This window comes from Microtus oregoni, unplaced genomic scaffold (genome assembly GCF_018167655.1).
Source record: "Microtus oregoni isolate MIOR12 unplaced genomic scaffold, Mior012 000015F_ref0000493, whole genome shotgun sequence".
NCBI lineage: Eukaryota > Metazoa > Chordata > Mammalia > Rodentia > Cricetidae > Microtus > Microtus oregoni.
The window spans coordinates 4,998,330-5,024,714 of NW_024543074.1; the positions used below are offsets into that span (position 1 = coordinate 4,998,330).

A 26,385-nucleotide genomic window follows, 5' to 3' on the forward strand; every position below is an offset into this window, starting at 1 on the left:
AACATATAACTGAGAAATCATATCATGAATTTTACTAAAAAGCCAAACTATTGTTATAGCTCATATACAAAAAAGAGGGCTTCTCTTTTTCTTTTTCTAAAGTTTTATTTTCTGTGCATTGGTGTTTTGTCTGCATTCATGTCTGTGTGAGGATGTTGGATCTCTTGGATCTGTAGTTGTAGATCATGTGAACTGCAATGTTGGTGTTGGGAATTGAACTTTGGTCCTCTGGAAGAGCAGACAGTGCTCTTTTTTTTTTTTGGTTTTTCGAGACAGGGTTTCTCTGTGGCTTTGGAGACTGTCCTGGAATTAGCTCTGTAGACCAGGCTGGTCTCGAACTCACAGAGATCCACCTGCCTCTGCCTCCCGAGTGCTGGGATTAAAGGCGTGCGCCACCATAGCCCGGCTACAGACAGTGCTCTTAACAGTGGAGTCATCTCTCCATTAAACCAAAGTAAATATGTATGATACGTGCTACAAATGAATAAAAACTTATTTCTTCAGAAAAGCTGCACTTAGGTCAGGGATAAAAACAACAGAAAGACTGTATATGTGACAGATACCGGTGTATTCACGGAGGCAGAAAGAAAACGTCAAACTCAGCTTTAAAGTCATAGTATGTAAGTTAAGTGTTGCAGATCGTGTCTCTAATCCCAACATGTCTCTAATTTCCTGAGGCAGGAGAACTGCCATGATTTCCAGAGTAGTCTTGTCTATGGAGATCCTGCTTTGAAAACCAACCAATCAACAAATCATCTCACCACCTCCTACCATAAAAACCAGTACTGTCCTCCCAATCCCAAGTCACAGTATAGCTACACATGATGGCACACCGTTATAATCCCCTTTAGGAGTCCGAGGCAGGAAGACTGAGTTCCAAGCCAGCCTGGGCTACATAGTAAGAGACCCTATTTCAATTCTGTCAACTCCTCCCACCTCCTCAGATAAGTATCTGTGAATTTGATAAACCTATATAGTATATATAAGCGGTATTTGGTAACATGATTAGTATTTTTTTGTTTGTTTTTGCCTTTTGTGGATACTACTAGCGAAGAACTAAGAAAGGGCTGGAGAAATGGCTCGGTGCATTCTGCTTTTGTAGGATTTAGTTTGTTTTTTGACACCCCTATTCAGTGTTTCACACCCACTTGTAATTCCTGCTTCAAGTGCCCTGACATCTTTGGCTTCTATGGGCACCTGTACTTACGTGTGCATATCCACATACAGACATATACAAAATAACAAAAGTAATCTGAAAAAGAACTAAAAACTTCAAATTCTGAAAAATAAAAGTTTAAAATTATAACCCAATTTCTCAAAAATGTAGTAAAGCTTTAGGCTGAGCTAAAGGATTCTGAAGAAGCTGCCAGCTTTGTGACTACACATTAAAGAACACGTTTCTTGAGGTTTCTGTCAGAGTCTTACACTGTAGCCAGGTGGGTCTGGAACACACACTGCTCTTGCCTCAGCTTCCTGACTCCTGGTCTAACAAGTGTGCATTACTGTATATGGTTAATTTAGGATTAAGTAAAAATTTTATTAGTCAATTCAGTGATAGTCAAGGAAAGGTAGACAATGGTTGGAGACCAATTTGCTCTGCCAAACCAATCAGTATAGTTTCTTGCTGTGGATTGAACCAGACTTTATTAGGTAAAAAATAATATGGAAAAGGACAAAAGGAACTCAATTTTCACTGTAGACTTATCTTTCTTTTTGGTATTAATGAGGTCTCATCAAATTGCCCAGGCTGGCCTTAAACTTGTGGTCCTTTTGTAGCTGAGATTACAGGGCTACAGCACTAGGGTTGGTTCCAAAGAGTTTTTGCTTGTTAGTTTATTTATTAGACAAAGTCATACTAATGTCACCTAGTTGGCCTGGTACTGAGTATACATCTTAGGCTGGCTGCAGACACAATGGCCACCTACTTGGCTTATTCTTCTGAGTGCTGGGTTACAGGTATATACCATCAATGTTTGACTCTAAGATACTTAAGATACCTTTAATTTTCCTAAATTTTATTTTTATTTTAAATTATGTTTATGTATATGTGTCTGCGGCTTTGTGTGTATGTCTATGTAAGTGTTCATGGAGGTCATAGGCATCATATCTCTGTGGAGTTGGATTTATAGGGAGTTCTGAACCACTCAACATGGGTGCTGGGAACAGAACTTTATTCTGTATGCAGTGTATGAGCTTAACTGCTGAGCCATTTCTCTAGTATTACAACGTATGTTACGGAACTTCATTTCCAGAAATTATACAGTTTCACACTTGAAAATGTATGACTGTTTTAAGTGCTGAGAATAGTGTATTTGGACCTTTACTTGAGAAAAAGATGGATAAACTGGAGAATCCAGGCAGTCAGAATTCTGACATCATACTCATAACAACTGTTTCAACCCAAACAGCTTTGCTTCTGCATCATATACTACAGATGAGTGTTTGTAAATTAGGTTTGAAAAAGAACCTCTACCAGCAAGAAGGCTCTTATTTGATACCCAAGTGGGCAAGAGGACAGACGTGGGTCTCTAAGAAGAAAATCCTGTCAGAGAACGCATTAAGTCTTAGAGGTATGATGTTATGAGATAGGGTCTTCTGCTCCCAGTAATTCCTGGTAAAAGACTTCCCACAGTCCAAACCAGTAACTTCTCTTAGAGACAAGAAAGAAAATGATCTCCAGGGAAAGACTGGAGAGCCATCTCTGAAGAAAATAAAGGTTAGCATGAGTTCTACCTCTTAAATCAAATGGCTTCAACTGAAAATGTTGACTGAAGCAGCAGAACAAATTCACTGTGCTAAGGCAAAGCTTTTCCTCTCTGATAAGGAGGAGGCAGTAAAGAAAGGTGAGTGGAACAGGAATGATGGGTTTCACATAACCGACAGATGCTTCATTCTGAGTGAGAAAGGGAAGGTGTCACATTACATTAATAAGTTAGCTGCTCCATCTATGCAATAGAATATCCTTTACTGCTAGTCTTGAACTCACTATGTAGCTGAGGCTAGCCTTAAACTCTTGGATCCTCCTGCTTCCACCTCCCAAGTGCTGAGATTATAGGTATATGCTACCATACCCAGAACCTGACTGAATTTAAATTATAAAATAAATATTTTCATTATTAAAAAAAGCAAACTATTACAAGTCTAAAGATCCTTTATTACTATCTCCAACCTGAATCAAGTAGTTTCCTTGACATAACCACAACACTCAGTTTAGTATTTATATTTCCAGTCCTTTCTGGAATTGTACTTATTTCCAAGGTAGAATTAGCTGCTCTACGACCATTTCAATCCTAAAAATAGCAAAGCTGTACACAAAATCAACCAACGTAATTATTTAAGAGATGTACTCGAATTTTAGTCAGTATAATTGTTCAAAGATACGGACAGGAAGTTAAATACACTTTCAAGACCTTGAAATGCTATTTTTTTTTTTTTTTGATTTTTTGAGACAGGGTTTCTCTGTAGCTTTTTGTTCCTGTCCTGGAACTAGCTTTTGTAGACCAGGCTGGCCTCGAACTCACAGAGATCTGCCTGTCTCTGCCTCCCGAGTGCTGGGATTAAAGGTGTGCGCCACCACCACCCGGCTCTTGAAATGCTATTTTTAAAATATTCTGGCTGCTTATATAAAAATGTTTGACCTAGTTTATGACATAAAACATTAAAAAGACGATCTGGAGAAAGATGAAAGCCATTTAAAAGAGACAACAGACAAATGTGCCAGGAATCTGGGATGAAGACTTACTATGGAATTCTGAGCATCTCAGCACCACAGAGCAACACTATGAAGTTTGTGCTTCATGCTCTGCAGGGCTAAGCATAGGACCTTTAGTGTGTGGCTGGGTAGGTGTACTACGAGTGAGTGACACCTAAGTTCTGGAGTTCTCTTTCTAGCTGTTATACACAATGCAACCATATACATTACACAGTTGTTCCCTAGTATGTATTACCAACAGTACAGCATAAATCACCCATTTGACTCTCAGATAAGCACCTAAAGGTTGCATTTTAGTTTTCTAAGCATGTCACAGACAAAGGGCTTAACATTTGCACACTAAAGGAAGAAAACCAACAAATTAATGCATCGGGCTTTAATATACATTTATACTAGTAAAGTAATTAGTATGCTTCTGATAAAGATCTTTCACTTACAGGATGAGTGAGAACTCCTTTGGATTTCATGTTAAGAAAGTATGTACAGTTTGTTCATAAGCTATTATTTAATAAAGCCCTTAGCAAAAAGTGTGAACAAAACTGCATTAATTTCTAACTTTTCTGCTTATGTATGCACAGAAGTAGACAGTTGTTGAATATAAATTAATCATATCAGGTTAAGAAATATTAGGTCAAATTACCAAAGATAAATCAAACCAAAACAACACAACAGCTGACACACTGGTTTTACATCAAATGCTCTGAAAACGACATCTTTCAAACTGTTTTTAATGACACAGATTACTTCCTCCAGCTCATAAGAAAACATTCCCGCTGCTTCTTTGTGTGTGCTTTTACATTTGGAGGCAAAAACAGCTCTTAGAAATGACCTGTTCAAATCACAAAGTTCTTGGGATGTGTTAGGCTGAGCCACACGACATTGCTAGCAGCCAACCAGTTCTGTTACAGAACTCCTCCCATATAGTTCATGTTTTATATGGTTTAACATGGAAACTGGATGAGACAGTAAACTGTTTTTAAAATTTTTTCCCCTGTTTTTTCAAGACAGGGGATTTCTGCAGTTTTGAAGCCTGTCCTGGAACTAGCTCTTGTAGACCAGGCTGGCCTCAAACTCACAGATAATCTAACTGCCCCTGCCTCCCTGCCTCCCAAGTGCTGGGATTAAAGGTAAGTGCCACCACCGCCCGGCTGAGATAGTAATTTTTGTTGTTGAAAATCATTCATAATGCAACTAAAAATCCTTTTTTTCAAATTTTATGATAGGTATTTTGCCTGCATGTATATCAGAAACCCTGTAACTAGAGTTACAGACAAGTGTGACCTATCATTGGGGTGCTGGGAATTGAACTTGGGTCCGCTGGAAGGGAAACAAGTGCTCTTAACTACTGAGCCATCTCACCAGCTTGCAACTAAAACTCTTTTATTAATGTTGAAGGCAAAACACAGGATCTTGAATGTTTGAGGCAATCACCTTGTCACTGAGCTACAATACTTAAGAAGCCCTCAATAAGAGCTCTTTTGTTGGGCTAACATTACTTGTAAAACACAAGAAATTACTCTTAGCTATTAAGAATAATAAAAGACTTTTTTTTTAATGGTATAAACAAAAAGTTTCTAAGGATAAGATGATGAGCTGTTATTGTATCTTCAGATTTAAAGATCATACATTTTATGGTAAGGGAGAAATTCCATACTCACATGCTTAAAACAAGCAACTGGAGCTGCTATGAAGCTATTGCTGTTGATGTAGTTACCCCAGCTGAAGCCTTCCACGGAGACTGCTGAAATAAAGTAAACTTAGATGTAACTAACTCTCCAACATTTTATTTCCAAAACAATTTTTCTTATTTCTAGACTTATACATGCTGAGCCACATCTTGCTAGCCTGAAAGTTATTATTGTTATTTTATTTTTTTCTTTTCAAGACAGGGTTTTTCTGTGTAGGTCTGGCTGTCCTGGAACTCACTCTGTAGTCCAGGCTGGCCTCAAACTCACAGAGATCCACCAGTCTTTGCCTCCTGAGTGCTGGGATTAAAGGTATGGGCCACCAGTTGGGCTGTGGTGGCGTACACCTTTAATTCCAGCACCTGAGAGTCTCAGGAGTCAGAGGCAGGTGGCTCTCTGAGTTTGAGGACAGTTTGGTCTACAGAGTGAGTTTCAGGCTAGTCAAGGCTATACAGAGAAACCCTGTCTAAGAACCCCCCCCCCAAAAAAAAGCCTACAACCACACAAAAAACCAAACCCAAACAAACAAACAAACAAACAACAACAACAAAACTCCCACCAAATAAAAAACTAAACTAAAACCAAAATCTCCAGAAGAAAGTTTTCGGGGAAATGTGATGACACAAACCTGTACTTAAAGCACTTGGGAGATGATGGCAGGGACCAGAGTTAATTAGTCCTATAGAATAAGACCCTCTTTTCAAACCCACTCATCAAAGCTTTTGTTTTCACATAATGATTAAAGAACTTGACTAAACAATATGGACTTTTACTGGTTAAGCCCCCTTTCTAACTACTTATTAACAAAAGTATATTAGATTTCAGAGTTTCATGGATTTTCAGCATGGACTTTATTGATACTTAAACAGCACATATTTCAAAACATTTTGGATTTCAGATTTTCTCTTTTGGTAGTGCTAGGAACTGAATGAGAGGGCCTTATGTACTGGGTGAGTACTCTACCAGTAAACAAATGCCTTCCTCAGATCATATTTTGTATTTCTAATTAGAGATGTCCCACTTTTATTTACAAGCACATTACTACCACCACTAGAACATCTTTGTGTGTCAATTAGTCCCTTCTACAACAGTTACCAACGAACCACCTGACACCAGGAAGCACATAGTGCAATCAGAAAAAACATAGTTTAAACACAACCCAAGGTCAGATGAGTAATATTTCTCTTTTATCACATTCACGAGAATTACCTGCTTTTGTCTTTGCTTGATTTTGCAAGGTAGCTTGATACTGAGCATAGGCAGCTAATTTAGCAACTAAAGGTTGTTTCTGAAGGACTTTTGCTTTCTTTGTTGGAGGCTTACCCTAAAACAAGAAAAGTTAAGTAAATAGAAATCTTCACCCCCTCCACAACTGAAATTTAACATGACTGTATACTACTCATTCTGCTTAAATATTGAGGGTTTAGATAATTATTAAAGCAGAGGAAACATCCAAGGAATTTTAACATGAGAGTTTTTTTCTTTTTGTTCTGCTACAATGTAGTTATCTAATACGGGCTGCAGAGCTGGCGCAGACTAAAACAGCAATATGCGAATTAATATGTTAATAAAAATTATATCCCATAAGATGTTAAAATATAGGTTGTGGTGGATACTTGACCTCTTCTTAGAGTGGAAAGAATCAGTGTTATTCACTCATGCAGCTGCAAAGCATTGCTACTGATATGGTAAGAGAAGACAACTCAATGTTCAAAGAACAAGTGACTGAGGTTTATACCTTTAGTGCTAATGCAAAAGGTCAATGACATAATGATCATGGCCAAATTCAGTGTGACAGACTGCCATCCATTTGGGTACAGACCACTGCTCAGGATCTTTGGGAACTGTCTATCTGAAATATAGAAATACATCTAAGTGATGTATTTCCCTCATCTGGGGCTTTAGATAACCTTTTCAGTGCTATGTAATGATCACCATCAGTTAAATAAGAAAGGCAAACTTGTGACCATACAGAAGATAATCACGAAAATCAGTACTCTAATGCCTTAAGAAATTTTAAGTTGGTTTGGTAACAACTTAGTCAAGTAGTCAATACTCCAGGATTCTATAAGCATTTATATACACTTAAAAAAGATAATTTTTCTTTTCATTTCATGGACGTTTTAAAAAAAGGTGAATTATTTTGTTTTCACAGAGAAACCCTGTCTCGAAAAACCAAAAAAAAAAAAAAAAAAAAAAAAACCAAAAAAAGGTGAATTATATTAGCAAACATATTTGGCTAAGGTATCAAATTGGTTGTACTCAAAAGTACAAAGTTGAATTTGGCTATCATGCACAAGGCTGGGGTTCACCACCAGCAACAAAAATTCCATGAACAAAAACCAAAGTACAGAGCACGATGGGGGGGGAGAAAGAGCGGAGAAGAAAAAAAAAAAAAAACAGAAAACCTCAAAGAATAAATCATTTTCACCAAAATGGCAATTCTACCTTGATATTTACTCAAGAAAACATTGGGGAGGAAGCAGAGGAGAAAATGGCTATATTTTCTATACATAACAAGGTGTTTAATTGCACTTATATGGGCAAAGGTCTTTTTATTTCACTTATAAAGATAATTTACAGCTTATTTTGGATAGCCTGTCTTCACCATGTAAGATAATCCAGTTTATATTACTTGTGGCTTATACATTTCCTAAAAGTGCAGTCTGACATTTCCTAAAAGTGCAGGCTGTAAATCACTGGCCAGTTGGGGAGAGGTGGAGTGTTGTGAACCACAGTCAGATGACAAGTAAAAACAATGGGAAACAGGAACAATAAGAAGGTTTCTGTACCGTTACCTGAAGTCTGGCCAAAATGCTTGCCTTCTTAGAGTTCGACGAGTAACTTCTTGAACAAGAAACACTGCAGAAACGTTTTGTTTTAGAGTAAAAAGCGTCTCGTACACCGACCATCCCACACATCTCACAGGTAGCTAATTAATAAAATAAAAACATTAATATGAAAGAGCATATAATAAATTCCAATCTCTCCACCTGTCTAGATGTATTTATCTAAAAATCTGCAAAGAACCCTTTCCCTCTTTCTTACAAATGATAGAGAAAAGTTAGACAGGACCTGTATGATGCTGTGGTGGTGGCGGTGTATAAAATCTGAAAATCTCCTAAAAGCCTTAAAAAGGTCAAGAGGTATGGAGACATATGTCACTGTGCGTTTGTGTGTGTGTGTGGGAGGAGACAGAAACCTTATTTTCAACTATCATTTTCCTAATGCGTATTATGTTGTAGGCATTTTCATATATAATGACACATATATAATATATATTATGATGTAATATATATTATGAATTTCAGCTTTTAAAAGGATTATGTGCAGAAGATTAAAAGGAGAAAAAAGATTAAAAGGAATGCAAAAGCCTTTAAAATATTGCAAAGGTTGAAACCAAAAAAGAGCAAGCATTTAGAAAAATGGAGAGTATTCTTTCAATTATATCCAGGGACACAGAAGTATCGAGCAGGTGCTATGCATGAGGTCAGGGCAAGAGACAACTCGGCCTCTGATGGGTATTACATAATGGCCATAACTGGGATTGGCTATGCAATCAGGCTGAGGCAGAAGGGTTAAGAGTTCAAGGTCTGAAAAAAAAAAAAAAGAGTTCAAGGTCTGCCTAGGCTATAGAGAAAATTCAAGGCCAGTGTGGGTAAGTAAAATCCCGTCTCAGCAAAAAGTGAGCTTGGATATAGTTCAGTGGAAGAACACTAGCATGCATGAGGCCCTAGTTTTAGTCCTTAGTACTGCCCAAGAGAGAGAGAAAACAAAACTAAAAACGAGGCCAGCCTGGTCTACAAGAGCTAGTTCCAGGACAGGCTCCAAAGCCACAAAGAAACCCTGTCTCGAAAAACCAAAAAAAAAAAAAAACAAAAAAAAAAAAACCCACAGGTTAATGTTCCACCCAAATGGTTTAAAGTGTAACCAGCACTTATATATCCTCGAGAAATGGAAACAAGACAAAACACTAAAAATACAAGGAACTGGCAATGAATATGGGGTGTCCATAAAAAATGGTTTGTATAAATTATATGTCATTAAAAGATTTGCAATTACCTACATTTAAAAAAAAGTCTGCTGTAGTGGCACACTGTTTTGTTCCTAATACTTAGAAGGCAAAGCAGGCCCTGTCTCCACAGTGAGTTCCAGGCCAGCCTGGTTTACAGTGAGACCCTGTCTCTCAACAAAACCAAACTAGTCAAGTGGATAATGAATCCTTGACAAGAATTATACAACGTCAACAACTACAGTGCTCTTTTGTGGTAAGATTTCCACACTGGTATGATATCACCCATAGCAAGAATATGTAGAAATAGGAATAAAGCTCTTTCCCCCCCCACTTGAGACAGGGTCTCACTATGTAGCCCTGGTTGGGTTGGAATTCACTATGTATTCTAGGCTGGCCTTAAACTCACAGATATCTGCCTGCCTCTGCTTTCCAAGTGCTGAGAGTAAAGGTGTATACCACCATATCAAGTTCAGTATTTCTGACAAAAGTTTTCATATAGCTTTGTCGATCATGACTGAGAAATGTCAGATGGAGTAGAACACACCTAGGAAATCCTTCTTTTCTGGTTTGTGGTGCTAGATTTAACATAGCATTTTTCCATGCAAAGAAAGAACTTTACTGCTGAGCCACACATCTATTTTTACCTAGGTACATTTTTTTCCCCCTTTTTGGTTTTTGAGACAGGATCAAGTCTTGACTGTCATGGGACTTGTTATGTAGGCCAGGTTGGTCTAGATAGACCTCACAGAGATCCTCCTGCCTATCTCCAGAGTGCTGGGATTAAAGGAGTGCACCATCATCCCTGGTTCTAGGCACATCACATTTTAATTGACTGGCCAATCCTTTTGTTTTGTTTTGTTCCCTAGACAAAGTCTCATTATGTAGACCAGGCTGGCCTCAACCTCTCAATCTGCCTGCTGCAGCCTATCAAGAGCTGGGATTATTGAATAAATTACCACAGATGATCCTAATGGGTGTTGATAAATAAAATTTTGTGCTAGTGTAAGAATTATGCATACGTGTATGTGTATATGTGTGCACACGCACGTGCATGCCTATGGCCTGTGTATGTGTGTGTGTGTAAGCCAGGGGTCAATTTCAGCTGTTGTTCCTTAGATGCCATCTACTTTGTTTCTTTGAGACAGTCTGGCTCAAAGATGAACACGATGAGATTTGCGTTTTTTTTTTTTTTTTTTTGGTTTTTCGAGACAGGGTTTCTCTGTGGTTTTGGAGCCTGTTCTGGAACTAGCTCTTGTAGACCAGGCTGGTCTCGAACTTACAGAGATCTGCCTGCCTCTACCTCCCAAGTGCTGGGATTAAAGGCGTGTGCCACCACTGCCCGCTTTTTTACAGTCATCTAGAGATCAAACAAGGTCCTCATGGATACATAGCATGCACTTTACTGACTGAGCTATTGCCTTAAACAGTGAAGCTGATTTTTATAAAAAATTTGTTTCTGGGATAGCCTCCCTGTGTAGTCCACGTCGATCTTTCTGCCTTTGTCTGTTCAAGTATTACCACTGCAGCCACTTTTAGCTAAGTACATTTTTTTTATATGGTTTGTAGAACTCTGTACCAGGCTCTACCATTCATTTTCGGCTTCTTAGCTGAAAGACTATAGGATGTATAAAATAGGATTATCACATCTGTAAATGATACACAGCTGAAAAATTGACATAGCATCCAACATTAGATGACAGAATTAAAAATTTCTACAATCAAAAGTTAGTAAGAAAGAGGCTTCCAAGGGAGATTCAAAGACCCAAGATTGGTTTAGGTTGGTTTACATATGCCATAAAACAACAAACAGCCAGGCAGTGGTGTTGCTGTGCCTATAATCCTAGCACTTGACAGGCAGAGGCAGGTGGATCTCTGAGTTCAAGGCCAGCCTGGTCTATGCAGAGTGAGTTCCAGGATTACATAGTGAAACCCTGTATCGAAAAACAAAAATAAAACCCAAACAAACAAAGGCAACAGCAACCAGTGAGCTGGCTACGTCGATAAAGGCACTAGTCAAGCAAGTGCGGCAACCTGAAGGGTGGAAGAGAACCAACTACACAAAGTTGTCTTTCTGACCTCTCCTAGTGCACTATGGCATGTGCACCTCTACCTTTCTATCTCCACCTCTCAATTTAAAAGAAAAAATGCTAAGTATCTATGAACTGAAATTCAGTATTATTTCAGAAAAAACCAGTGACTTAGCCACAGTGCCCTGAAGAAGACAGCAAGGCTGAACTATCTTTTGATCCCATCACAGCCATTTGTTGGAGGTGATTTTTTTTTCTTTTTGTTTTGAGACAGGGTTGTCTTAGAACTCTCTCTGTTGATCAGGCTATACCTTATTACTGGAGGTGGTAACTTATGAACTGGGCATGGTGAGGCAAGTGAGGCAAGTGTAGGCCAGCCTGTGACTCACAGTGCAACCTGTTCTGAAACCCTCAACTGCCCCGCTGCTCCCCCCAATCTTGATGAACCATCGCAGAGAAGCCCTATCCTATCTCAGTGTTTCTAAAAACACTATGATCCTTCTCACTTTCAGCTCTATAGGGACAGTCATTAACAGAATTTATATCTTATAATAGACTGATTTTGATTTTTTTCTATTTGCTTCCCACTAGAATGGAGGATGGCAGAGATAAACTCAGTGATCTTATCTGGAATTCATATCTTCAAATAATCCTAAAGGAGAGGCCAGGTATGGTGCCACTGTTTATAATCCCACCAGTCTGCCTTACATAGCAAGACACTATCTAAAAATAAAATAACTAAACCAACCTAAAACAAACAAACAAAAAAACCAAATATGAAATGAAAACACCCTCAAATAGAAAGTCATGTAGCAGGTAGATGTGTAGACACTCACCCATGCCAGATTTACCATCTGGGTATGTGTAGACTTGTCCATTGTTTTTGATAATTGGGAGATTGGAAGGTAAAGGAGCAACTTCTTCTTCACTCTCTTCGGAGCTGGAGCTGCTACTTGTGTCCTCACTGCAGCTATCATAGCCGTCAAACATCCCGAACGAATCTTCTTTTTCTTTTGGATTGTGAAGAATGTTCTGTCTTTGTAAAGAAATCAGTGACATATGACAAAGTGCTCACATATAGCTCTTTACAAGCCTTTAATACAAGTTAAGTGAGACTTGACAAATGAAATCTAGAACTGAGAACAGAAATTTTTGTTTGCTCATTGGGATAGGGTCTTTGTAACAGCTCGGGTTGGCCTCAAACTCAGGTGATTCTCCAACTTCAGTCTCTCCAGCTGCTGGGATTATAAGTGCAGGCCTAGCAGACAACATTATCTTTTAATGAAATATGAAATACTGTGGCAAAATGAACTTCTCTACTATGAGACACAAACTAGTTTGCAAATTTAATAATAAGAGAACTGAGATTGATGTAATGAGTTGTGTATTTAACGAGGCATGTCCCGCTTCCCCTCAAAAAAAAAAAAAAAATCACACCAGATCCAGTCTTTTAAAAAAAACGAGATATAGTTGGGTGGTTGTGGAGCAGGGACGCAGAGGCAGGTGAATCTCTGAGTTCCAGGACAGTTATGGCTGTTACACAGAGAAATTCTGTCTTGAAAAACAAAACAAGAAAGAAATGCAAACAGTATTTCTTAATTTGCCTTTTTAATCTAAATTCTAAATTTCTTAAAAAAATAAATGTGTGTTTATGTTTTTGTCTGCATGTATGTCTGTGTACCAATTGTGTGCCTGGTTGTTAGATCCCCTGGAACTGAGTTATATGGACACTTAAGAGCTGCCATGTGGGTGATGGGACCTGAACCCGTGTCCTCTGGAAGAGTGTCAACCACTGAGTCATCTTTCCAGCCCTGTTTCTTATTTTGATGTAGGAGGATCTTCTTTTTTGTGTTGATTTCATTGGTTAAATAAAGAAACTGCCTTGGCTTTTTGATAGGGCAGAAAATTAGGTAGGCGGAGTAGACAGAACAGGATGCTGGGTAGAAGGCAGTGTGGCAGACACCACGGCTCTCTGACTCGAGATGGATGTAGGTTAGAATCTTCCCAGTAAGCCACGACATCGTGGTAATCACAGATTAATAGAAATGGGTTAATCAAGATGTGAGTTAGCCAGTAAGAGGATAGAGATAATGGGCCAGGCAGTGTTTAAATGAATACAGTTTCTGTGTTATTATTTCCGGGGCTAAGCAGGCCTGTTAGCCTCATCACTACCTTATTTTTTTTTTCATGATAAACTTAGTTTATTCTTGGTATACAAAGGAGTTCAACATATATAAATCAATAATTACAATATATCTCATAAATGGATTCACTGGTAGAAATCAGATGGTCATCTTAAGATATGCAACGAATTAAGACTCTTGTTTTACTCCACAAAAATCCCAAGATTTATTCATGGTATAAATCCTAAAAATCTAGGAATTGAGGGAATACATAAAAATACAATAAATGTTATACATGACAAATATATCAAGGGAGGAAATACTCAAATGTTTTTACTAAAATTACAAGAAAAGGTATCTACTCTTCACATTTTTATCAAATATAGTGCTGCTCTCTATGACGCCTTCATGCCTTCAAAACTAACACCATGTGGGAATCTCTCATACATTATGAACTTTAGATACCAGTTTGTGATGCAGCCTTGACTGCCTATGGGCACTAAAGAATCACTACATTATTTTGAGACAAAGTTTGCTTGTAAAGCTGGCCTCAATCCTCCCGACAGCCCGAGTGGCTGAGATTACACAGGTGTGTCTTTGGTACCCAACTTGGTTTCTCAGATCACCTCATGTAACCTCAAAAATACTGACTTAGGAGCATCCCTTGGAAAATTTTGCATGCATCAATAAAAGTAACTCCCAGCTCCTTTATAGCACTCGTCTGTTGTTCTGAGCAACTTTTGGATAGTTTTATAAATCAAATCTATCTTCAAAGAATCAAACTTTGATACTATTGGAATATTTAAAGGAGAAATCAGACTGGTAGGGAATAGGCTAATCTTTATTTGATAGTGTGGTACTATGAACACAGAATTCTGACCAACCTGCCAATATTACTTGAGAACTCAAATTTTTTCTTAGTTACCAGCAACTACTTATCAAACACACGTGTACCTCACTGTAACTGTGTACAGCAGACACGGTTCTCATAAATGGTGTCATAGACTGAGAAATGGAGCAGTTATGGGCAACAGAGTAACTAAGATGGAGCTGATAGCATATTCAATGGTGATACCATCCTCAGTGAAGTGCTGCATAGTACGTTCATCTGGAGATAAGGTCTTTCTTTAGGAAGGAAGCCTGTTAAGACACAGGATGTTCTAAATGGGGTAAAATGTCATCTTTCAGGGAAACTCCTTAAGCTCAGGAAGTAAGCAACTCAAGGCTGCAGGAAGTCCCTGAAACTGACCAGATACGCTAGATGCCCCCTCCCTAAGCATATAAGTACTACGAATTGCTGAGAGACACTGTCTGGAAGAGGCAAGAGACCAGCTGGGCTACATGTAGTTTGTGTAGTATTCTCCAGGTTTCCAGTTTTTGTGAGCTGTTACCTATGCTGGGGTAGGCTTTGGTGACGCAGCTGTCATTGAGCCGTTTCTGTTCCTTCTAAGTAATCCCTAACCCCATACCCAAGTAACCCCAATAAAACTAACTGACTCACCAAGTTGGAATTCGGTGGTATCCTTACTTTGATTTGTCACCAGTGCCTATCTGAGGCAAGCAGGCATTTGCTCATGTCTCCCCAGGAATAGTGTCACACAACATGAGGTAAGAAACAAAGGGTGACCCTTGAATATCTTCTGTTGAAACAGGCAGAAGAAGGATCAAGATAAAGGATAATGAGTTGGGCATAGTGGCTCATGCTTTAATTTCAGCATTGGGAATAGGTTGGGGTATAGAGTGGTGTGAGAGTGTGTATATGTGTGTGATTGAAGAGGCAAATGGATCTCTGTGAGTTTGAGGGCATGCAACCACAGAGAAACCCTGTCTCGAAAAACCAAAAAAAGAACCCACCAAGTGGTTCACAGCCATCTGTAACTCCAGCTGTAGGGGATCCAGTGCCGCCTTCTGACCTCCACAGGCACCAAGGATATACATGGTGCATTTATATATGCAGCACACATAAAATGAACAAACTGACTTTAATTCTTGCAGAGGTAGGTGGATCTCTGAGTTTGAGTTGCAGGACAGCTGAGGCTACACAAAGAAACCCTGTCTTGAAAAGACATAAATCAAAAAGCAAGAAAAAAAAATTCTCTCGCTCTCAAAAAAACCAAAAACAAAACAGAAAATGGATAGGAGTTGTAGCCTAGCTGGTAGAGTGCTTGCTTAGGAAGACTGAAACCCTGGGTTTGACTGATCCTTAGCAAAGCATAAACTGGGTTGTGTCACATGTCTGTAATCCCAGCATTTGGGAGGAAAAAATGTTCACTATCATTCTTAAGGATGAATCCTAGACTCTGTCTCTTCAAACACCACTACCACCTTCACTTTTGAGCCCCTTCAGGAATCCAAGTAGGAATCTATACACACATATATATAACACAGAAGTATATACACAAGCACATTTAAGGTAATCATGAATCTATACTTTTACTTCCAATCCTTAATTTACCCCCTAAAGACTTTTCCTTCTCTTGCCAGTCTATATGCATCTTTCTTTCAAAGAGAGAAGGGTGTCCTGAGAGAAAAATCAACTTATTCAAGCCTTTTATTTGGTATGTGTGTGGTATATCCATATGTTTTTGTTTATGTATGTGAACATGCATGAATCACAAGGAAAATTTGTGAGGAGGTGTCCTCCTCAATTCCTCTCCACCCTATTTGTTGACATGCTATCTCTCACTAACTGATTCAGGTAAAGTGGCTGTCCAGAGAGCTCTAGGAATCTGCTGTTCTTTACCTTCCTTAGTGCTGAGATTACACGAGTCTGTGGTGGTATTTTGTTTGTGTTATAACAAATAAAGCTTGCCTGAAAATAAAGAGTGCGGAGTTAGCCACTAGTTAGCCATAGAGGCCAGACAGTGGTGGTGCACACCTTTAATTTTAATACTCCCAAGACAGAGGCAGGGGATATCTGTGAATTCAAGGTCACCCTTGACTACACAAAATTGCATCAGTCTAAAAGAGAAAGAGGCAAGCAGTGGTGGCTCACATTTTAATCCCAGCACTAGGAAGGTAGAGACAGGAAGTGACATGGCTAGGCAGAGAGAAGAATGTAAGGTGGGAAGAGACAGGATCTTGCCTCCTTAGGTCTGAGGTCTCTGTAGAGATAAAAAGTCACCTTTACTTCTCTGATCTTTCAGCATTTACCCTGAGATCTGACTCCAGGTTTTTATTATTAAGACCAATTAGAATTTGCACTACAGGCGTCCATTACCATGCTTGGCTTTTTACACTGAGGTGGGGATCCAAACTCAGGCCTTCTTTTGCAATGCAAGCTCTTTATCAATAGGGGCATCTCTCCAGCCCCTCCTTTCTTTCTTAAATACAAAATTTCATAAATGATAATCTACATAGAATATATATCATTCCTTTCTTTGTAAAAATATCTAGTTTTTAATATTTTGTATGCTCCAATAAACTTATCTATATGTTTTATATTATGGAAAGTAAACAGCTAGTATATAACACAGTTAGTTGCGAAAGACTGAAACATAGTAAAGTCCCTTAAAAAAAAAAAATTGACCAGATCTGTTTTTGTTCCAGCAATATCTAGAATGCTATCCCAGGGAATATATTCTCATTTTTGTTAAACAGATGGATGAAAATGATCTGTCAGTATAGTCCTTTACACTTCTTTGGAAAGAAATGTCATACTTTCAGGAAGACTGAAAGAACTGCACAACAAATGCCTGTGCGCTCAAATTTACTGGTAACATTTTGCCCATTTATTTGTTCTTCTCTCTGAATACATAGTTTAAACCACATATACTACCCCTAAGAATAAAAACATTCTTTCATACCTACACTATGTTTTTCAGCTTAGGAAATTTATTAATAATTTATTAATAATGTTGTACTTTTCTGTCAGGCCCAATCTAGCATTTGGGAAGCTGAAGCAGGAGGAATCTGAGTTTGAAGTCAGCATGGGGTACATACACAGCAAGTTCCATGCTGACGAGTTACGCAAAAAAAAATTTAAATAAAAAATAACTCAAATAACAAAAACAAACAACTATATCACCACCTCCAGAAACAAACCTAGCCATTAGGACACTAATTGCTAATCCATTATCCATATTCTGACTGACTTAATAATGTCTTTGGAAGTTTATTTAGTTATTTATTTTTGAGAACACAGTTCTTCCGTTTTTAATAGGATTTTCTTTCCAGTTTGGGGTTTAGCTGGTATGTCTTCATTAAGTTATACACTGCTTGTTTACAAAATACTGCATCTTGAGGCACAGGATGGCACCTAATGGCACCTCACTGGTGATATTAATTCTGAAGGTAAAGGTCTAGTCTAGTTTTCTCATCCTTTCCTCAGGACAGTAACATGCAGATATTTTTTAAAGGTTTGTTTGTTTGAGACAGGGTTTCTCTGTGTAGCTCTGACTGTTCTGGATCTTACTATGTAGACTAGGTTAGTATTGAATTCACAGAGATTCGCCTGTCTCTGCCTCCCGGGTGCTGGGATTAAAGGTATAGACCACCATAGCTAATACCATTCTTTATAGTAATCTCACATCTAGTTTAGTATGTGATAATTTTTGACAAACAAAATTAAAAAGTATTTTTCAATTCTAGTACTTTTAAATGTTGAAAAGGCAGGATTTGCCCAGAGTTGAATTAACTGCTAACTCTGAGGGAGTGAACAGACCCTTCTTGGAACTTCCAGAGCATAGCCCTGTCATTAGTGACAAATGACTATAGGGTAAAGTTCACAAACATAGAAGTACATGATAGAAACCTAGTACTTACAAGTGGTATTTCAAATCAGAGGCAAGATTTCATAATGATGTTACAGCAGTTAGGTAACCACTTAAAAACATGATAGATCCTTCTCACCACTCATGAGAATGAAGTCGAAATGACTCAGAGACTTAAAGATAGAGAGAAACTGTACAAACATGAGGAGAAAATGGAGGTGAATTTTTCTACATTACAATTTAGGTAATTTTTTTCTGATGTTGACTCATAGAGATAAAGGGAATGCTGATCCAGTGAATGTATACTCACCATGCCCAAGACCCTGAGTTTGATCTCCAATATTAAAAAAATAAATAACTTGGTACATTTTATCACACCACCCACCAAGAAAGGGTCTTACTATGCAGCTTTGACTGGTTTAAACTCACTTTGTAGAATAAGTTGGCCTTGAACTCATAAAATCTATTTCTGCCTGATTAGTTCTGGGGTTAATCAGATTTTTTTTAATTCCATGCTAAAAAGTTTCATAAACTTTTTTATGAAAGCAAGATTTGCATATAAACCCATACTAACTACAAACAACCGTGGGGAGAAAAGGTTTTGACTAAAAATTCAAAAGATATATAAACAAAAGAAAGTATGAAGGTCTGGTTGACCTGTGAGTGCCTTTGATACCAGCTCTAAGGAAGAAGGCAAATCTTTGAGTTCAAGGCCAGCCTGGATCTACGTAGTAAGTTCCCAGGTCTATATAGGGAGACCCTGTTTCCAAAAAAGGTGGGGGGTAACCAGTCAAACTATCCTATGTTGAGATATGAGATGCTGGGTTTTTAATACAGGAGTGTGGGGATAGCATGTATAGAGTTAACTTTTTAGGAAACTGTTTTTGCAATGGGTCATTTTATATTCCTAATAATTTTCTCCCCCACCACACCCCCTTAATAAATTTGTCCACTGACAGAGTAAGCCAGATCAAGATGAATTGAAAAAAATGTAACTCTATACATGTTATCCCCACACTCCTAGGTATTTAACACACGAGAAATGGCATCAAAACATCCATATAAAAACAGACAGAAATGGTCTAACAGTCCCATACTGCAAACAATCTAATTAGCAACCCCCAGTCTGCAAAGAGTACAAACACACGAACCCGAAACCCGTAATTAAATAGCAAGCACTATGTACTATATATACTCACATGTGCTACTTTGCTAGGACTAGCAGCATAGGTTTGTTGATACCAACATTACCAGAGGCACACAGTGCTGCCTGCACTATACTGTTTCAGCTACAGCTATGCTGGTACCAGGCAATAGGAATTCTTCAGCAGCATAATATCTCATGTCGTACACGGAGCTGATTGAATAGAATACTGTTATGGTGCACATGACTGTGTTTCATCAGTCTTTCATGTGGTAAGGTTCTGCCTTTCCTTTTTTTCGAGACAGGGTTTCTCTGTGTTGCCCTTGTTGTCCTAGAACTTTCTTTGTAGACCAGGAATTCAGAGCTCCTTCCTGCTTTTGGCTGTGGGGATTCAAGGCAAGCAAAACCACTGCCTGCCCTTTCTTTGTTTTTGACAAGGCGTTTTGTCTTGTAAATCCAGGCTGGCTTTGAATTCCCAGGAGGATGGGGGTGTCCTCCTGGTCCTCCCATCTCTGCTCTGCATGGAGAACAAGTGTCTACCACAATGGCAAAGTTCTACTGACAGTAACTGTGTGTTTTGGCAGTGCATGGAAACTTATTATTTTATATTCTATCTTGTCCAATTATGTTAAGATAGTTTTGCTATTAATTTTCTAGGGCTTTTCATATTAAACCATCACATTACCACGAAAGAAACTTTTATTTCTTCTTTCTCCATTGTTACCCCTTTATTTCTCCTTTTCTGTTTATGGGCTCATACTTTCAGCATACCATTAAACAAAAGAGACAGTGAGAAAACTTACTTTGCTCTGGATCATTTTTATTAAAATGCTGGCTTTAAGATTAAGGTGCATATTTATTTGTTTCAGGTAGTGTCTCTAACTAGTTGAGGCTGGCTTTTAACTCTCAATCTTCCTGTGCCACCATACAAGTACTGGATTAACAGGTATGTATTTCCATGAGTCTGGCTATTTCTCTTTCATTTAGAGACTACTTCATGACTGTCTATAGTCAAACCTAGTTAGTCATTTAATACTGTGTAAGGTGCCTATTTATTATTAAGACAAAATGTTAATAAATCACCTATGGATCCATTCTTGCTTTTTCAATGTTTTTATTAGAAAAGGTGTTTACAGGCCTTTAGACCAAGTAATATGTTAAGTTACACATATTTCTAAATATGGAAACATGTTATTTCCTTAAAAACCAGAGACTACATATTCAAGGTTTACAATCATATTCATGCCTCATCAGCACTTTTTATTTCTTTGTACTATCTTTATCAATTTAGAAGTTATGTGTTATTCCTGCATTATAAAAACAATTATGTTTTTCTTCATTTTGCATACTAATGTAGCATTGGGAATACTTCTACTTTCTACCTTTGTATTTATTTTGTTCTTATTTGAGCTAGTAATTTATTTTTATTGATGTGCTTAGGGTTATCAGTGTTCCTCTCCTCCCTGCTCTGAGCTGCAACCTACAGATTAGGATTACGATAATTTAGCACTTTTTAGAGTGCTACGTCTTGGTGGGTCAAAGTATTTACAATGCAAGCCTGAGGACCTGAGCTTGACATAACATAGGAGAGAACTGATATCACAAAGTTGTCCTCTGACCCCCATATAAGGCACACATTTGTGAATATGTATGTACATAAACACACAACTGAATTTTAAAAATTGTAATTTGAAGCTAGGCTTGGTGGCACAGGTCTTTAATCCCAGCACTTGGAAGTCAGAGGCAGGCGGATCTCTGTACAAAGTGAGTTCCAAGACAGTCAGGGCTATTACACAGAGAAACCCTGCCTCAAAAAACCAAAACCAAAGAAAAAAATCCAACCCCCCCAAACAACAACAACAACAACAGATATTTATAATCGTATTTTCCTCTAAACCCCCATGAAGCCTTTTACTAATGAAAGACACACTTTTGAATGTGTAATAAGAGTTCAAGACTTCCTGTCTAATCTGAAAAGCTCTCATGTACCTTTCCTATCAATTTCTACTTTTGTTCTAGAGTTCTGTTTTTATAAATGCAGGCTGAGAATTCCTTATCTTTTTTTTTTTTTTTTTTAATGAGACAGTTTTTTTTTTTTTGTTTGTTTTTTGTTTTTTTGTAACCCTGGTCATCCTGGAACTCTGTAAACCAGGCTTACCTCATATTCAGAGATTTACCTGCTGGGCTTAAAGTTGTTATCACCTTGTCCAGAGGGTATTCTTTGTCTTAAATGCTTCAGAGAAGAAGCCTTTAATTCACAAAAGGGAATATATCATATGGTATAGGTTAATATTTATTTAAAATGCTTGGGAGCAAATCAAAACAACTCTGATATTCCATCTTACACATGTAAGAATGGCCAATATCAAAAACACTGATGACAACTTATACTGGAGAGGTTGTGGGGAAAAGGGAACACTTCTCCATTGCTGGTGGGAATGCAAGCTGGTACAACCCCTTTGGATGTCAGTGTGGCAATTTCTCAGAAAATTAGGAAATAACCTTCCTCAAGATCCAGTAATACCACTTTTGAGTATATATCCAAAGGATGCTCAATCGTACCACAAGGACATGTGCTCAACTATGTTTATAGCAGCTTTGTTTGTCATAGCCAGAACCTGGAAACAACCTAAATGCCCCTCAATTGAAGAATGGATAAGGAAAATGTGGTACATTTACACAATGGAGTACTACACAGCAGAAAAAAATAACGACATCTTGAATTTTGCAGGAAAATAGATGGAGCTAGAAAACATTATTTTGAGTGAGGTAACACAGACACAGAAAGAACAATTATCACATGTACTCACTCATAGGTGGTTTTTAAACAGAAAGCAAGCTAGCCTACAAACCACAATCCCAGAGAATTTAGACAACAATGAGGACACTAAGAGAGACTTACATAGATCTAATCTACATGGGAAGTAGAAAGTATAAAAAGACAAGATCTCCTGAGTAAATTGGGATCATGGGGACCTTGGGGGAGGGTTGGAGAGGGGAGGGGAGAGGCAGGGAGGGGAAAAGAGAAAAGTGTAGAGCTCAATAAATATCAATAAAAGAGAGAGAGAGGGGGAGAAAGAGGGAGAGGGGAAGATGCTTGGGAGAATAAGAATTTTAAATATAGAAGCAGGCATTGATCTCATTTGCCCTGCTACAGTTTCTAAAATAGCTGGGGTTACAGGTCTGTGCAGTTTCAAAGGTGGTCTCACTCTGTAGCCCAGGCTGGCCTTGGGCTAATCTTCCTAGACTTTGGGTGTGAACACCACACCTAGATTATTTACCCCTTCTTCCTGAAAGACAAAGTCAGATTAGATAGTTAAAACTGGACTTTACCTTGAAATCTCTGCCTTTTCCTTTAAGTGTTGGTGTTACAGCTGAATATCACTGTGCACCAGTCTTTATATAGAAGTATTCTTATTTTGGGCCTGGAGAGATGGCTCAGAGGTTAAAGGCTAGGCTCACCACCAAAAATATAAGAAGTATTCTTATTTTCATTACACCTATGTTTTTCTTTTTTTGGAGACAGGGTCTCACCAGGTGGCCTTGTCTAGTCTGGAACTAGCTAGTAAACTAAACTGGCCTTGAACTCCCAAGCATCCTCCTGCCTCTGCCTCCTAAGTGCTGGGATTAAAGGTATGGCAACTTTTCTGGCCCCCTTTTTAAGAATTTATTTTGATTTTATTTTATGAGTGTTTTGTTTGCATGAATGTCTGTCTACTACTTGTGTCTCTGGTGCCTGTAGAGTTCAAAAGAGGGTGCTGGATCCCTTGGAACTAGGTGACAGAGGGGCTGCGAGCAACCATGTAGGTTACTAGAAGAGCAGCCAGTGATTTTTTTAAATTTTGTTTTCAAGATAGGGTTTCTCAGATTGGACCTGGTTGTCCTGGAACTAGCTCTTGTAGACCAGGCTCAAACTCACAGAGATTCTTTGCCTCCTGAGGACTGGGATGAAAGGCGTGGGTCACCAAACAGCTAACAACACTGGTAAGCCACCTTCTCTCCAGCTACTACACCTACGTTTTGACTGTATACTATCACTTCAGGTTAGGTCAAATTTTCTGCCTGTGTGGTGTTACACGGTATTCAAAATGTTTTTGAGTTTTGGGATACTTCAGACTTTAGATTTTTCGGGTCAGGGAAGGTCAACCTAAATTTAAGATTAGGAGCTGGCCACTGGCAGTGCATTCCTACCTGTAAGCTCACCATTCCAGAGACTGAGGCAGGAGACTGCAAATACAAGGTCATTTTAGGTGACACAAAAATTCTGTCAAGAAAATATGAACTTTTCTGTGCCTAATTTCTTTCAATCAGCATGGCATATTTGAGACCCATCTGTCACAACATCTACAAATGGTAATGGTCCATTGCCTTTTATTACTAAGCAGTATTCCACTTTATCTACGTATTAGTTTATCTTTTCTCCATCCAGCTTTGACTATGAACAATATTGTCACTAAATTTTTGTATAAGGAACAAACACATTGCATCACTTTATGGGAATTTCTTCTAAGACCCCCCTTGCCCCAAGAATGGCAGAAACTGAGAGCATAGTTCTGAACCCTATGTAGACAACGAGTACTCCCGTACAATAAGTACCTAAAAAGAACTTTAATTTATACACTAGGTATACATTATGTATCATTAATAAAAAAATCACAGCCATATAGTATAATGAGAGTTATTTGAAATGTACTTCATAGAATCTTACCAAGCTCCCTCTTCTAGTGACGACACAATGAGTATACAGTGAGGATGATAGAGATTTAGGTTGTTACATACATAAAGGTATTTGAACACAGCCTGTGACACCTTGACAGTCAAGCTGATAATCAAGATGGATAAGAAGTAATGGTTGGATATGAAGCGTGCAAAGCATGGAAAAGTTGAACAAAGAATAATTCATGACCTAGACAGAGATATGAGACGTTTTCTCAAATCTTTTTTGTTTCATTTTGTTTTTGAGAGAGGGTTTCTCTGCTTAGCACTGGCTGTACTGAACCTCTGTAGACCAGGCTGGCTTCAAACTCACAGAGATCCATCCATCAATCTTCCCAAGTGCTAAGATTAAAGGTACATGCCACCACCACTTGGCTATTTACTCAAATATTAAACTTGTGTGATTAAGTTCAGATGAGAATTTAAGAGATTTAGAAGCTAGAAAGCTACTTAGCTTTGCTGGCTTGTCTCATTACAACACTAGGACCAAATGCATAATCTGGTTAGTGATTAGGTCCAAATTCTACACTTTTGAGTCCAATTTATTGTTCTATCAGTATTACAAATCTGGATGGCACAATCACTTGGACCTCACTTTACCTTTTTTTTTTTTTAAAAAAAATCTAACTTACTTCAAAGGAAGAATGTGTAATAAAACATCTTACAAATGGGTTGTTAGCTCTTCAGGAAAAAAGTTATGAAACTAAGTATGAACCTGAAATGCTAACTAATAACATAGCTTTATAAAAATTAATTAGGAAACACAGTGGCCTAGAGGGTCTTAAAGATTATTACCACTGTTTAATTTTTGTGTGTGTATTTATGTTAGGGATTAAACTCAGGGCCCTGCAAATGTCAGCAAGCACAGGCCTTTAGCCACACCCCGGTGCATTTTAAAAATGTATTTGGAACAGGCATGACTGGTGAGATAGGTGGAGAGAAACTTGCCACCAAGCTTGATGACCTGAGTTTGATCCAAGGATAAAGGTTCTAAGCCATTTTCTGACCTCCACACATGCTATGGCACGCACACGCCCCCTCCAATACAAACATGCAATAAATAAAAATTGAATGAATAGAAGCTATCCAATACTGAGTTAGAGACATACATGTATACAAGGGGTTATTCTCCCATGCATAACAAAAGAGATTAAAAAATTTAAAGTCTAAAAGTAAAGTAGCCTTTAAATTACAATGCCAAACACCAGAAATATAAAAAATCTACTAAATGTCTGCTCTTAGACTAGACTACGAAGTAGGCGCAAATAATTGAGCTACAATGCTTTAAATAAATTATATACAAGCAGCTTTATAATAGGGGTGGCAATTGTACAATGAAAAGGAGATCTGGGAAGATACTGATAGAAATACTCGATTTTTAAGTGCAGTAACTGTATGGTATTTTGTGTTTAGACAAATAAAGCTTGCTTGGAAATCAGAGGGTGGAGCGAGCCACTAGTTAACTGTAGAGGTCAGGCAGCGGAGGCAATCACAGCACTTGGGAGGAAGAAGATCCACAGTTCAAGGCCAACCTGGGGCACAAGAGTGAACCAGGAGGTGGTGGCTCCAGCCTTTAATCCAGCACTAGGGAAGTGGAAACAGGAATTTAAGGCAAGTAAAAACAGGATCTCCCCCCCCCCCCCCCCCAGTCAGTCTAAGGATTCCTAGAGACAGGATTTCCCCAATTTAGCCTGAGACTTCGTAGTGGGAAGGGGCTGGCCGCTCTGCTTCTTTGATCTTTCACCCTAAATATCTGACTTGACTTAGGGTTTTTACTGTTAAGACTAATTAGGATTGTGCTTCAAGTGATCATCACATCTCTGGATGGAGGCTTACAGAAACCCTATGAAAAGATTAAGACTTTATTCTCACCCCATATTTCAGATGAAGAGAATGACACTTAAGGCGAGTTGCTAGCACATATAAATGATATTACAATTACTGCAGAAAATTCTATTAGATATCAACGAATGATTCTATACCCACCCTTCAACTATGAGAAAATCAAGGTATCTGATGCTGTCCCACAAGGCCACAGGGCTTGACAGTGGCAAAATTGCAACTCAAGCCTCTTCTAACAGTGTTCCCCTGACTATCACTACCCCTGTTTCTTACATTCAGGGTTTATTCAAGCAGATTTATAGCCTTTAACTTTTCATTATGCTCTCTAGCAAAGCCAGAAGAGAAATTATAAATTCATGGCATGGGGGGGGGGTCCTTAATAAAAAAGCTTAAGAAATATTAAGTTCTT

General features: G+C 38.4%; 1 protein-coding gene across 9 annotated transcripts in view; it reads right to left on the minus strand.

Moving 5' to 3' along the window:
* The window catches only part of Mbtd1 (mbt domain containing 1), a 59,144-nt gene that overhangs the window by 29,253 nt on the left and 3,506 nt on the right, over nucleotides 1-26,385 (minus strand). For 4 of the 9 annotated variants that reach the window (XM_041664253.1, XM_041664254.1, XM_041664256.1 and 1 more), the window contains 4 exons: nucleotides 12,276-12,475; nucleotides 8,190-8,329; nucleotides 6,607-6,721; nucleotides 5,371-5,453 (listed from right to left, as the gene is read on the minus strand). In XM_041664253.1, the coding sequence (XP_041520187.1) occupies nucleotides 5,371-5,453; nucleotides 6,607-6,721; nucleotides 8,190-8,329; nucleotides 12,276-12,429 (492 nt within the window). In that variant the 5' untranslated portion in view covers nucleotides 12,430-12,475. The remainder of the gene's footprint in view (nucleotides 1-5,370; nucleotides 5,454-6,606; nucleotides 6,722-8,189; nucleotides 8,330-12,275; nucleotides 12,476-26,385) is intronic. The other 5 variants (XM_041664261.1, XM_041664259.1, XM_041664257.1 and 2 more) reach the window with 4 other exon arrangements.